Source organism: Notothenia rossii (assembly GCF_949606895.1).
Source record: "Notothenia rossii genome assembly, chromosome: 4".
Taxonomy (NCBI): Eukaryota; Metazoa; Chordata; class Actinopteri; order Perciformes; family Nototheniidae; genus Notothenia; species Notothenia rossii.
The window spans coordinates 21,361,507-21,374,145 of record NC_136902.1 but is presented as its reverse complement, the minus strand read 5'-3'; the positions used below and the strand labels follow the sequence as shown (position 1 = coordinate 21,374,145).

Genomic DNA, 12,639 nt, shown 5'->3' with positions numbered 1-12,639 from the left:
GTCCCAGTCCCCTTATTAATGGGTATGTTTGCTCCTGCACAGTCAACAGAGAGGAGGACGCGGTGTGAACGCACAGGCACACACTCAACATGAGAAGAAAGAGCAAATTATCTGCCTGGACAAAGCTGACACACAGCTAGCATGGTTGAAGCCAGATAAGAAGAGTAACTACAAATGCTATACTCTGTGATACGCCTAGCCCAAGGACGTACGAGGAAGGCAAACACAGGAGAGACTGGGGACTAGGTGCAGGCTTTGGCTGGCATTTGTCAGAGCCAGGATAAGGATCTAAAGAGATTTGAACTGGATATACTTTGGGATATCATGTCTTAACTACAAAAAGGAATTATTTGCGGATTAGCTGCAGCGGCACGTCAGAAATAAAGGCCTACTCTGATGGAGCACTGTTTAATCCACTAAACCTCCCTGACAGACCGCGACGAGCTACGGCAGAGGGTGACGTACGGAAGAAATCAAAGGGGAAAACCACTTAGCTAACTGTTGACGATACATGTATCAAAGGCTAAAGCTAACGTTGCGAAATCGCTGAATTTCCCTTTGCTCCTGCGGAGGATGGCTCAGTCAAAATATCGCCGAGCAGCTGCGATAACGTTTGTTCCAGCCCTTCAGTTTTTCTTCCTCTCTTTTTCTGTTCAACAGGACGCTTTATTCACAATTGAAGGGATTTATGGGATCACAAGGTAACCTCTCAACCTAAAGAAGTATAAATCTTGTTTTTGCATGTGGCTGTCGGTGGACTTTCATGTTTTCCGCGTACAGTATGACGGGTTTAGTTTCCTTTGTTTACAGTCTGAATCTCTGAACAGCTGATGCGTCCCCAGCAATGCTGTGATGCTGCCTGTTGTATATTTCGTGCTACATCCACTGTTAACAGCTGCCCATGTAGAGCTATTAGATTCACTTGCACTGTCATGCACACTACAAACAAAACAAACTAAATTGATGTTGCTTAACATTTGCGTTTTGCGAGCTTATAGGCCATGTAGACATACAAGTAAAGCCCCTAGTCAGCAGAAACCAAAACACTATTGTTACAAGATCTGAGCAAAATATAGCATATTTTCCTATAATGCCTTTGAAAATAGCCTCATGTGTTAGCACTTAACCTGAGGGAGCAACTTCTGTAACTTGATGTAGGCTTGATCAAACAAGTGAGTTGTGTTTTTGTTCATATAATAATGTGCTGATTACTTTTATGTGCCTCTCCTTGCAGTTTCCTCTGATGAGATGAGTGTGCGTCCTGGCCAGGGCAGTGATGAGGTGCTGGTTTCACAGGCAGTGTGGGATTACCTGGCTGCAGCTGGGCGGCCCTGGCTCATTGACTTCCAGCATAAGCAGGGGATGAACGCTGGTATCGTCAGGCGAGGAGAGAGGGGGGGATGCTGCGCTGTGAGGCTGCAGCCTGTAGAAGGCTCCAGGAACGGTGGAGCTGGGGTGATTGATGGACCCATCTCCAGCGAGACACGAAAAGCTTTCATTGACTTATGCCGCTGTGCCCGCAAAGAAATGAGCAAACAGGATGGGGGACCCAAGAGGAAGAGGGCTTTGCTGCCTTGTGTGGGACTCCTGGAACCAAATGGGGAGGGGAGCCTGCTCCAGCCTCCACCTCCCCAGCCTCGGCGCTCCCAGAGACAGCAGCAGAAGTTCAGGAAGCCTGTAGATGAGGAGGCATGTGCCATGCTCCACGAGGCAGCCCAGAGAAAGGACATTGACTCCAGCTTGGCGTCTCGTAGTGAGGCGGAGGACAATGGTACATGTTCAATATGCATGGGGGACATAGTGGAGAAGACTACCTTGGAGAGGTGTGGCCATTCATTCTGTCGCTCTTGCCTGGATCAAGCCTTTAAGGTGAAGAAAGCGTGTCCTGTTTGTAGGCTTGTGTATGGCCAGTTGATTGGGAACCAGCCTGCTAACGGTACAATGATCGTAGAGAGAGATCCTCATCTGGAGCTTCCTGGCCAAGACGGCTACGGGTGTATCTGCATCATCTACAGCTTCCCTCCTGGCCTACAGGCAGTGAGTAGACCATGTGAAGATGCAGACATTAAGTCTCATTGATATATTCATCTATGGGTTTATAAAATGTTAGCAAAATGTGCTCAAGTTGCCTTGGGGATTTAGCCAGATAAAAGGACAACCACATTCGTAACAAAAACCGTGACTTAAGGCTCAATATACCTCGCTTACCTGCTAATCTCACTTTGTAGTACAGCCCACTGAACCAGCTTTCACTCTCAAATGGATTGACCTGTATTTTGTGATACAAAGAAGAAAACTAGATTCATCAAAATTGATTGTTTTCTGAAGCTGGTTTAGTATCTGTACATTCTTTCTGGCCCATTGCAGCACATCTTGGCACTTTACCGCCACTTTATGATCTGTGAAACAGCAGGAAACCATGCAAAGAACTGTGCATTCTCTATTGCATCTTCGATGATTTTATAAATGTTATGGGTCGAACTTGTCTATTTGCCCGATCCTCAATTTCATATGAAGTCATAGAAAAATATTTTTTCTTTAGCTCCTGACTCGTAATTGCAAACATATTTCAACTCTATCAAGGACAACATAACCCCTGATGACATCACCACTTTTTAGTCTTGGACTTTACGATGCACTTCCCCAAGACCAAATGAAACTCTATTACAGGCTGATTAGTAATTCCCCGAGAAGTTCTACAAACTGACCGTTTTGTGAATAATCAGTGGAGTTCCCCTTCCTCACGAAATAGATTCAGATAAATAGTTTTGGATTAAAAGGAAATGCTGCATTCAAAAAAGGCATTGTCACAAACGATTCTTAAAAAATAACACACTTGCAAACATAGTTCTTACAAAAGCATGTAGCAAATGCAGTTAAAAATACTATACAAGACATGACCTTGGCAAAACAATCACTGTAGAGACAAAGAGCCCCAGATCCAAGTAGACAGACCATTTATTTTTAAGCCATTCATTTAAACTGATCCTGTTTTCTACACCTCCTCAACAGCCAGAACACCCCAACCCAGGTGTTCGGTACCCAGGAACTGACCGTGTGGCCTACCTCCCTGACAGCCCTGAGGGGAACCGTGTGCTGGGCATGCTGCGCCGGGCCTTCGAACAGCGCCTTATCTTCACCATCGGTACCTCCATGACTACGGGCATGCAAAATGTCATCACCTGGAATGACATTCACCACAAGACCTCATTATGGGGCGGGCCCCGCTGGTATGTATGGGCTTTTAGCTGGAGGCAAATGGCCACTGAGATTAGATTTGGTAATATTCTCAACAACCTCCCCAACAGGTAGCAGGGAAAGAGGCTCAGATGTGACTGACAGATGTAATTCAAGTTCCTGACAAGGAAATGCTTTCAGTTGATGTCCTTGGCTAGATGGCACTATTGCTGCCTGAGCTCATTCAGATGAAGTGATGGCTTTTTTATTTCTCCTGACAGTTTTGGCTACCCAGACCCCACTTACCTGGTGCGAGTGACAGAGGAGCTCAGAGAGAAAGGCATCACGGCCGACTGACAGCAGGAAAAAGACTCTTCCAGGACTATGTAAGACTTTCCGAGTGTCCTTGCGGTGGACATGACTCAGCTCCAGGTTGTGCTCTGAGACCGCCCGTTCCTTAACGGATGGCTGAAGACGAGGCCCTCAGCAAACAGGCGTCTAATGCTGCAGCAGAGCCCACTTCCCTCCACTACTTGTTCCTCTGTTTGTTCATCTTTCCTCCATAATTCAGCTTAACCTAGTGCTACAGTTGGAGGAAAGTAGTTTGAGTGCAGTGCATTCTTGTATTACACAATCCTCCACCTGTCACTGTTCGCAACAGGGCCCGTATCTGATGCACTTATTTAAGAGCATCGTGGCGTGTTGCAAATCATGGTACTTATATATTATTTAGGCCATCTAAGTTTAATGTTATAAAGACAGGCGATGTTATATTAATGTTCATTTCTACTCTGGGGATAACAATCTTTTTTCCTACAAGCACACATACTTCGTTTTATCTCCTCAGAAATGTTTAAGTTGATTGTTACTAATTATCTGTTGTAATGAAAGTACTTGTGTTATAAGGCAGAATAGCACTGCTTCAATAGAAATAATTTATTTTCAAGGGTTATTGCAATCTTAAGCAGTCACAGGCACTTTTGTAAGAGAGTCTTTTTTCTCAGTGAAGTCAGTCATAGTTTTTCTTCTACGTGGAAGAGTGCTCAGAGCAAACAGGTCTGTGCGGCTATCGGCTCTAAGCTCGGTGGCTACAAGTTGATGTCAATTGCTTGGAACTCTTCATTTGCATTCAATTTACTTCTCCACTTCCGCTTTACTTAAATAGGAAGAATGTTCCATTTTCTCAATGCAGCACCTTTTTTTTCTCCATGTGCATTTGGACTTCGCCCTGGGTTTTTGCCATTGCTCACTCCTGTTTTTTCAAGATGTCTCCCAGGTGTTGAGCACATTACCTTTATTGTGGGTATTGAGTTCATCCAATTACCAGATTTATGACGATGTCAAAGATAAAAGGGCATATAGACCAGTCAAACCAAATCAAAGGCACAAAAGCTCTTTAATTATGTATGCCTCTTTCCCTGTCAAACTGGGAGATTCGCCAGCTAATCTTCTCATTTAACAGAGAACTGTTGTAAATTCTAAAACGATAATCTACGATACAGAAAAAAAGGAAAAATGTATCTGGTTTAGGGTGGGGTTTTGATCTCATTTTGTTGTGCCTTTCCTTCATTCACTTTTGATAAAAATCTAGCATGATGTTACTACTGAATAGTAAGCAATTTGGGCATATATTTCAGCGTTAATTGATAGGTAAACGGCATTATGTTTGTAACTACACTATCTGCCTTTAAGTACAAATACAAGACAGTTCATGAAAATATGTATACTAATGTGTATTTTCAATAAGCTTCTCTATAAAAAAACATAATGCTGAAAAGCCGTCAGACTGGAACAGCTGTATGTGCGAAAATGCTTTGCTAAGTGCAGTAACCTGCTTGGCTAGTGGTACATCTGTCATTCATTTGCCCTTTTAGATCTATACATAGAAGACCCCTTTTTTCCATTTTCAGACCCTTTGTATTTAAGTTATGGGACCAACTGAAATATTTTTGGGACACAGGATTGTAGTTCACTAAAGCTACTGTGCAAACATTTCTATGCATTACGTGACTGAGGAGGAGCCAGCAGAATGGATCGTAGGAGAGATTACACATATTACAAGTTGATTGTTGAGGAGAAGTTGGAGTTTTGCTTTTTCTAATTGTGTTGATTCGTACTTTGTTGATATTCAGAAAATGTGCTTTACATTTTAATACTTGAATAAAAAGTTATGTTTGGGTTTGTTTTGGATATTCAATGTAGGACCTAAATAAAGCAGGTGCATCACGAGCAACCGAATATCAAACTTGTGTCCATTTGGAAAGAGTTTGGGTTGTCCCCTATAGTCAATAATTTATTTGAACTCCTACTGTAAGTACATTTACCAAAGTACAATACTTCAGTACAATTTTGATTAAAATAATTTTAGCATATTTTCATATTACATTATAATTCTCCTTGCAGTATAATTCACTCACACTTCTAATGATCATATAGATATAATTAACAAATAAACAATGATGTATTCGTTATAAATTAAATTACCCAGTGGTATAAACAGTAATTAAATAAGTGCCACCTTTAGCAGCTGAATCATTAACTTGATAGACATTAATTCATCACTAATTACAATTCAGATATACAATTTAAACAGACTTAAAATTGACCATTGTGCTTTAATTTAGAGTAAATTAAAAAAGCCCAACAATCCAATACAAATAGGTGTCTTATTTGGCCAGGGTAGTAACAGTTTTTGTAAAAAATCAATCCATAACACATCAGTAACAAAAACGTGTGTCACCTAACTAGTATTTGAATACTTTTAGCATCATTTTCTAATCAGAGGAAGTTAGAATAAAAAGTTGTTGAAAATAACATTAGCGCCGTGTTATTTAATGTATTGACCTTAGAGGTGGGGTATGTAATTTTGGAGAAATTTGAATTTGAAACTACGCAGCCGAAAAAAATCTGCCTCTTCCTTCAGACTTGCTTATGTATGAATTGGTACTTTCCTTAGCTTGACGTCACATTATTTCCGACACACACATACAAGGAAAGACAACACTTCTCGTCACACCGGAAAATAATGACAATCACACTAAACAACCACTCCGGTTGTCCCTAAAAGTATGGAAGACTGCGCGATTTGCTTGGACACAGTTCATGAGAGGAAAACGTTAAAGTGCTCTCACTCTTTTTGCTCTGCTTGTATCGACTCGGTTTTTAAGTTGAAGCCTGCTTGTCCGATATGCAATACCTACTACGGAGAGTACACGGGGAACCAGCCGGAGGGCAGCATGACGGACATGCGCAGCTGTCTGCGCCTGCCCGGCTTCGAGCACTGCGGATCTATCGTCATACAGTACACTTTCCCAGCGGGGACACAAGGGGTAAGACTGACACTAAGCTACAAGCTACCAGAGGAGGCTACATATCAACACAACAGAGCTCTTGTTTGTTTGACTTCATCAGCAGTTTGTGATTGTACATATGTCCACTAGATGGCGCTGTTGTTTTTTATTGATAACAAGTACACAGCATGCCTGTATTATTTTTTTCTTATTGTTTAACAAACATTTTTGTAATTATAACAAAAGTCTAACAATAATGTGATACAGTAGACGAAGGTAGACATATGAAAAAGTATAAAAAGGTAATCTAGTTCCATGAAGATACAATAAAAGTGAAACAAAAATAACACATGTATAAGTATTAAAGAAACTTCTAAAATGTTATTAATATAGTTTTGTCTGCTTTGCTGTATTCCTTTTAAATGTAATATCAAATGGTAATTTATGCAAAAACGTTATTGTAACAATGTTTTAGTTGGCTGAAGTAAAAATATAGATTTTGGAGCTGAAAGTTGCTAAACATAAAATGCCAGGTGACCTTGCAGTGATTGCAGTATTACACTCATGCTAGGAACCAGGAATACTTTCTCTATAAAATGTTATTTTAAAAATACAGTCCTTCCCATTTAAATAGCTGTTTCACAAGGTGTCACACACATTATTCACCAAAAAAAAAAAAATAATAATATTCAGGTTTGGGTGTAATCACAAGTTGGACACAGTTGTCAATCATCTTTGTAATATATATGCTTGCTCTTGTTTACCTTATTACAGCCTGAACATCCAAACCCCGGGAAGAGGTACGGCAGCACGTCTCGTACGGCCTTCCTGCCAGACAGCGAGGAAGGGGAGAAAGTCCTGAAGCTGCTGAGGAAGGCCTTCGACAGGAGACTCGTCTTCACCGTTGGTCGATCCGTCACCACAGGCCTCAACAACGTCATCACCTGGAACGACATTCATCATAAGACCAACATAGATGGTGGTCCACAAAGGTATGCACATCATTACAGTAAAGTAATCCATTGTTGTCAACCGTACAGTAAGTGTACAGAAATCTCTCTTGTTGGCACATGGGGAAAAAAGTAATGTATGTAATATAAATTAGAGGTGCTTCTACTTTACTTCTATTCTATTAAATCCAACAGGGAAATAGTTGACTTATTACTCCACACATGGGCGTAATTTCCACTGGGGACAGGGGGGACATGTCCCCCCTACTTTTCAAAATCCTATTTGTGTCCCCCCCACTTTTAAAATGTGTTTATTATTTTTTTTTTACGCAAACGGTCCTCGTCAAGGAGGAGCGTCTGTGTGTGTGTGGCACGAGCGCATCTTGTGGGAGAGAGATAGAAAGAGAGCGAGACAGAGAGAGAGAGAGACTGAGAGAGTTACGGGTTGTTGTTAGCATCTGGTGCTAGCTCGGAGCTAAGGGAGATTAGAAGCTGTTTCAACAATAAGGAGAGGGAGAGTCCTCTCCTGTCGGACTGAGAGAGATAACGTCAGCTCAGGGAGGTAACGGACTCTGAGTGATTAGGTTGTAAACTTTAGTCTAAGTTATCTCAGTGGGTCTCAAACGGTTTGGTCATATATGTAAACAAATATTTCCATCTATGTAATATTAGTTGTATATAAAATAAGTTAAGAAATCCTTCCAATGTGTACTATAGGTCAGTACAAAAATAAAAAACACAGTTTGAAAGGGGAGTGATTAGTCAAATATTCATAAATAAAAAGAAAGAATGCAGTAAGATAAAGATAGGAGAGAGGAGTTTATCAATGATTTGTTATTGCTTGTGAGCATATTCTAATGGCTTTTTGATTATTGAAATATATACAGTTCTGTTTCATATGAGTGTTGAGAGCTGTATCCATGCTTTTAACTTCAATTCAAAGAAAATATCTTCCCGGGTGCATGCCCCCAGACCCCCCTAGAGGATGTGAGGTCATCACAAATAAGACAGGTTCACATGGATATGATACTAGATAAGTGTACACACTCATTATATATACTACACATTTTTCTTGGATTTATTAAGGCAGGAAATGGAATTAAATTGAGAAAATGTTTATTTGCGGAAGACCCCCTGTTTTGTGTCCCCCCCACTTCTCAAACCAAAGTTACACCCTTGACTCCACATTTTTGGACTGCTTAAGCTACCTTTCAGATTCAGAAGCAATTTAAATCCCTGTTCGGTCCGAAGAAAACTATACAATATATATTTTGTATTTATATTTTTATTCAAACTCATAGACAGATTAGCCTGCTGGGAAAGGTGAGGAATTGGTTACAGACACAACTATTTAATACATTAAAAAAGCTGATCTGAAGATGGCTCTATATATTTAAGTGGAGAGATCGACAAAGTAAAACAACAAAGTTAACATGTCTAGCAAATTTGACATTTGGTGGGATAAGTTGTATAACCCTATGTTGCAAAGCCTTTTCAAGATACATTTCAATGGATACATTAAAAATCCAGGTTCAGTAAATTTAAGGTACAGTCTTTATCCTGAAGATTTACTTACTGCAGCTTGTCTTTTTCCATTGCAGTTTTGGATATCCAGATCCAGATTATTTGTCCAGAGTTCAAGAGGAGCTTTGTCTTAAAGGAGTCACACCGGATGATTGATGAGTAAAGACAATGAGAAGACATCCTTCAAATTAACTTGACTCTTTGTATTGTTACAAAGTCTCTGATTTTAAGTTCAAGGCTTGTGCAGAACTCCCTGAGGGATGGAGATGAATGCCGCTTAAGTTTTTACTCTATGAAGTCGATACATGGAACTATTATCTTGAGAAATGAAGGTTAGTGGCTGTCTATGCAAATAAACCCTATAACCACAACCTGTACAGTATGTGATCCAACAAAACAAAGATTACAGTTAAGTGAATGGGGTTGTACCAATCATCAGATTTTGTTATTCCTAATATCTTTAGAAACCTGGATCACAGGTCTGGACATTGGACACAGATCACGTGGTACAATTACTTACCTAGCAAACTGATAGTTAAAGCTTGCTAGAGAAATAAGATGATAATGTATTTGGTATCGTCAACGTTTTTTATGTTTAAATGCTGATATGATATTCACTTATGCCGTGGCTTAACATAACCCCCAACAAATGCACTATTTACTAGCTGTTTGAGGACATAATTTAGCAGTTTACAAAAAACATATTTCTCCTATTTTTGGTACAGTTTAAAACATGTCAGGCCAGGAAAGTCAGAAAGTATTGATGGGTAAACGTATGCCTTGTTGCTTTTGGCAGGGTATTTTGGCATTATTTTAAGACGCTTTTAGAATATCCCCAGTCTTATCCTATAGCACCTCTAATACCATAATAACACATTTTGTGCTGACTACATCAGTCAATGCACTAGTGTCAAACAAGAGTATATGGAGTCCAGAACTGTCTTTAAATCTCAAAACATTTCTGATTTTTCCTCTGAATTCCTGCCTTTTGCCTGTGGATACACTAGAGGGCGATGCTCTCCTTTTTAGAAAGAAATGTTATGTGGAGTCTGCTTCGTATGCAGCTGTATCATCATCACAAACCCTCAGCCCTGCAGCACCTCCCAAACCTCATAGCCCAAAGTCAGTCAGATAGCCGAGCATCTGCTATAGATGATGAGTCATGTGTTTCTATGGGGCTCGGGGCAGTTTTAGCAGCAACGTATTCACAGTGTGACGGAGAGAACTGCTATCACCTTTTGTTTGACCACATTGAACTGATCCGCTCCTCATCTCAGTCAGGTGCTTAATGGTTAAAGCTGAGTTGTGGTAGTTACATGCACAGACACACACATTCCATTTAAGAAATCATGGTGATGATAAAATAATTAAATGCTCATCTATTGTTGATTTAAGTGGTACATTTGTAACAAGTGCCCTACCCATCACTAGCACAAAAACACCTGAAAACATTGTAATCAGAGGAGCTATATATCTCTTCATGCAGGAACACTGGATACACAATCTATGATTTTTTTTTTTTGGGCATGCAGTAAACCGATTTACAACTGAATCTGAAACATTTCCAGCTGATCATCTTAGTGGCAGTAGCATGGAGTTATGTGATGAGGAAACGGCTTTAACCCATATTTCAGTATCAGGAAGAGTGCACATGTGACAGGCTTACAGTAACTGGGCTCTGGTGTTGAGCGGCTGGGGGCGTTGCTGTGGCCTCGGATCTCAGGGCATCTGCTGCCCTCACAGAGCAGACCAGAACCCATCTGGTCAAACGTACCACCCCCCCTCGCCTTTTCTCCCACAATTCATCAGTCATCCATTTGTCCTCAGCTTTTCATCTCTTGTCCTCTTATCAGGTTTCCATTAACTGTATGTTTTTTTTAATCTGCTAATCATTTTCCTTTTTTCTTTCCTTCGTTTTATGTGAAAAAACACATTCCTTACTGCATTCTTTAGTTTTGTTGTTGTCTATTATAATGTATATATTCTATGACTGTGGGATATGCCTTTAACATGAGACTGGCTTACAGTGACAGTTTGAGCTTTCTAAATAGTGGAGCAGATTGTGACATCAAAAGAAAAATGGAGCACTGAACCAAATATACAGAGAAACACTGTAGGAAATGTAAGCTACATTTGAATATAAGATAGAAAGCTTAAGATGGGTTCCAGAAGAACACATCATACCATCTGACTGTATTTCTTTAGGCATTATTGTTCAAATGCAAATTATATGACTTAAAATAAAATGGCATGGTATCAGTATTTTGTCCGCACTTTTAAATTGGGCTATCTTTCGCAAAAATGTGTACTTGAATTGAATGACTCTTTGCCCTTCTCTGCAGGTATTTCCCGTTCCTGTCATTGTCCATCTGGACATCTGGTATTAGGGACAAGGAATTACAGAAATGTTACCAGAGATATAAATATGTATCAATGATTATGCAGAGCAATGATGTGGGCGGATTATACTTGCATCAATGCAAATGGCCAGTGACAAGCCTCCACTACGAAATGGATTGATGACAGAGTGAAAACAAGCTCTCAGGGTATGGATTAAGACCGATACATCTGTAACTGCTTACATTCATTTCCATCAAACGTGGCTCTGCTCTGTTGTGGCAGGAGGACTTGAATTTCCTCCCTCTCAGGCGCTGAAATTAGCACCATGGCTTTGGTGATTTTTGGTTTCTAGGTGTGAGTAGACAGCTCATGAAAAGGCTCCCAAGAAACACACAGACGTGCACAAACATCAGAGCAGCGATGTGCGATGTTTCCTGTACTAGAGATGATAAGAAAACCATTATGTGACAATGCAGAGCTGTTGTTCTCGCCCCCTCTCCCCACTGTGCTCCTTAATTAGAGTGTCTCTGGCTGTGGGGAGAACCCTGGCACTGCGCCTGCCTCCTCTTCCTCTGGTGCCCATAACACTCAATCACAGACATACCTGTCTATCCGGGTGCAGATTGCATGTATCTCCCTTCACAAGTCACTCCTGTACACGCCCTACATATTCATGCCTTTGAAGTTCCTTTTTTACTTTAACCTAGTTTCCTCTTTCACTTCCAACGTTGACAGAGAAAAAGATTCTCCGTCTTTCCTGAATTTTGAAGTATCTTTATCCAAATCACGAAGGAAAAACGAGGATATATCAGGCAGTGTTTGTATATTAGGTAAATGGACAGGAGGAGGCTGAGGAGGCATCTGTCTCCATACACAGTCTTCATGTGACAGTATGTCAGCCCACACTGCTGACATGCTCATTCACTGAGCCTAAGGTTGTTTGCTTAAGAACAGCAAAGTGAAGGTGGGTGTGTAGGTGCTTCCATGGCTTTTGTCTGTGTGCCCTTGACTGCATCTGTGCATACAGTATGTACGAATATGCACTAGTGATTACTTATGTGTGTGTTTATTGAGGCAGTTTCTCACATTCTGTTCTCTGATTCATAGCCGCAGCTACACAGCTTTTTGTCTGCCTGATTTAGCAGAACAGACCCCTCTGCTTTTCTTAGCAATGCTGACAGATTTACTGACTTACCTCACAGACAGGACACAACAGCCGAGCTGGCAACTATAAGGATCTTTGGCTTGGTTGTCAGCGTCACAGATTGAAGGCTCTGCTCAAGCTGTTCTTCATTAGCAACAGCCGGGGTTCTCCCCAATAAGAGAATAGCAGGTCTATCATCTATCTGAGAGAGATT

General features: G+C 40.8%; 2 protein-coding genes across 3 annotated transcripts; both read left to right on the top strand.

The window, feature by feature from the left end:
- dtx3 (deltex E3 ubiquitin ligase 3) lies at nucleotides 1–5,355 on the top strand. 2 transcript variants are annotated; one of them, XM_079678096.1, is made up of 4 exons: nucleotides 1–701; nucleotides 1,235–2,037; nucleotides 3,013–3,230; nucleotides 3,459–5,355. In XM_079678096.1, exons 1-4 carry the CDS (start codon nucleotides 689–691, stop codon nucleotides 3,532–3,534), a joined length of 1,110 nt encoding a protein of 369 aa, XP_079534222.1. In that variant the 5' UTR covers nucleotides 1–688; the 3' UTR covers nucleotides 3,535–5,355. The 2 variants fall into 2 exon arrangements, with proteins under 2 accessions (XP_079534222.1, XP_079534223.1); XM_079678097.1 differs by having other exon boundaries at nucleotides 4–164.
- A 769-nt stretch (nucleotides 5,356–6,124) lies between these two features.
- LOC307037321 (putative E3 ubiquitin-protein ligase DTX3) lies at nucleotides 6,125–11,203 on the top strand. The gene is made up of 3 exons (XM_079678108.1): nucleotides 6,125–6,506; nucleotides 7,242–7,459; nucleotides 9,019–11,203. Exons 1-3 carry the CDS (start codon nucleotides 6,246–6,248, stop codon nucleotides 9,095–9,097), a joined length of 558 nt encoding a protein of 185 aa, XP_079534234.1. The 5' UTR covers nucleotides 6,125–6,245; the 3' UTR covers nucleotides 9,098–11,203.
- Nucleotides 11,204–12,639: the final 1,436 nt, after the last annotated feature.

Bases quoted from the DNA above. Each gene is read 5' to 3' on its own strand.
- dtx3 (XM_079678096.1), top strand. The intron at 2,038-3,012 runs GTGAGTAGACCA...CCTCCTCAACAG, and splicing joins TCCCTCCTGGCCTACAGGCA to CCAGAACACCCCAACCCAGG. The intron at 3,231-3,458 runs GTATGTATGGGC...TTCTCCTGACAG, and splicing joins TTATGGGGCGGGCCCCGCTG to TTTTGGCTACCCAGACCCCA.
- LOC307037321 (XM_079678108.1), top strand. From the start codon at position 6,246: ATGGAAGACTGCGCGATTTGCTTGGACACAGTTCATGAGAGGAAAACG. The intron at 6,507-7,241 runs GTAAGACTGACA...ACCTTATTACAG, and splicing joins TCCCAGCGGGGACACAAGGG to CCTGAACATCCAAACCCCGG. The intron at 7,460-9,018 runs GTATGCACATCA...TTTCCATTGCAG, and splicing joins ATAGATGGTGGTCCACAAAG to TTTTGGATATCCAGATCCAG.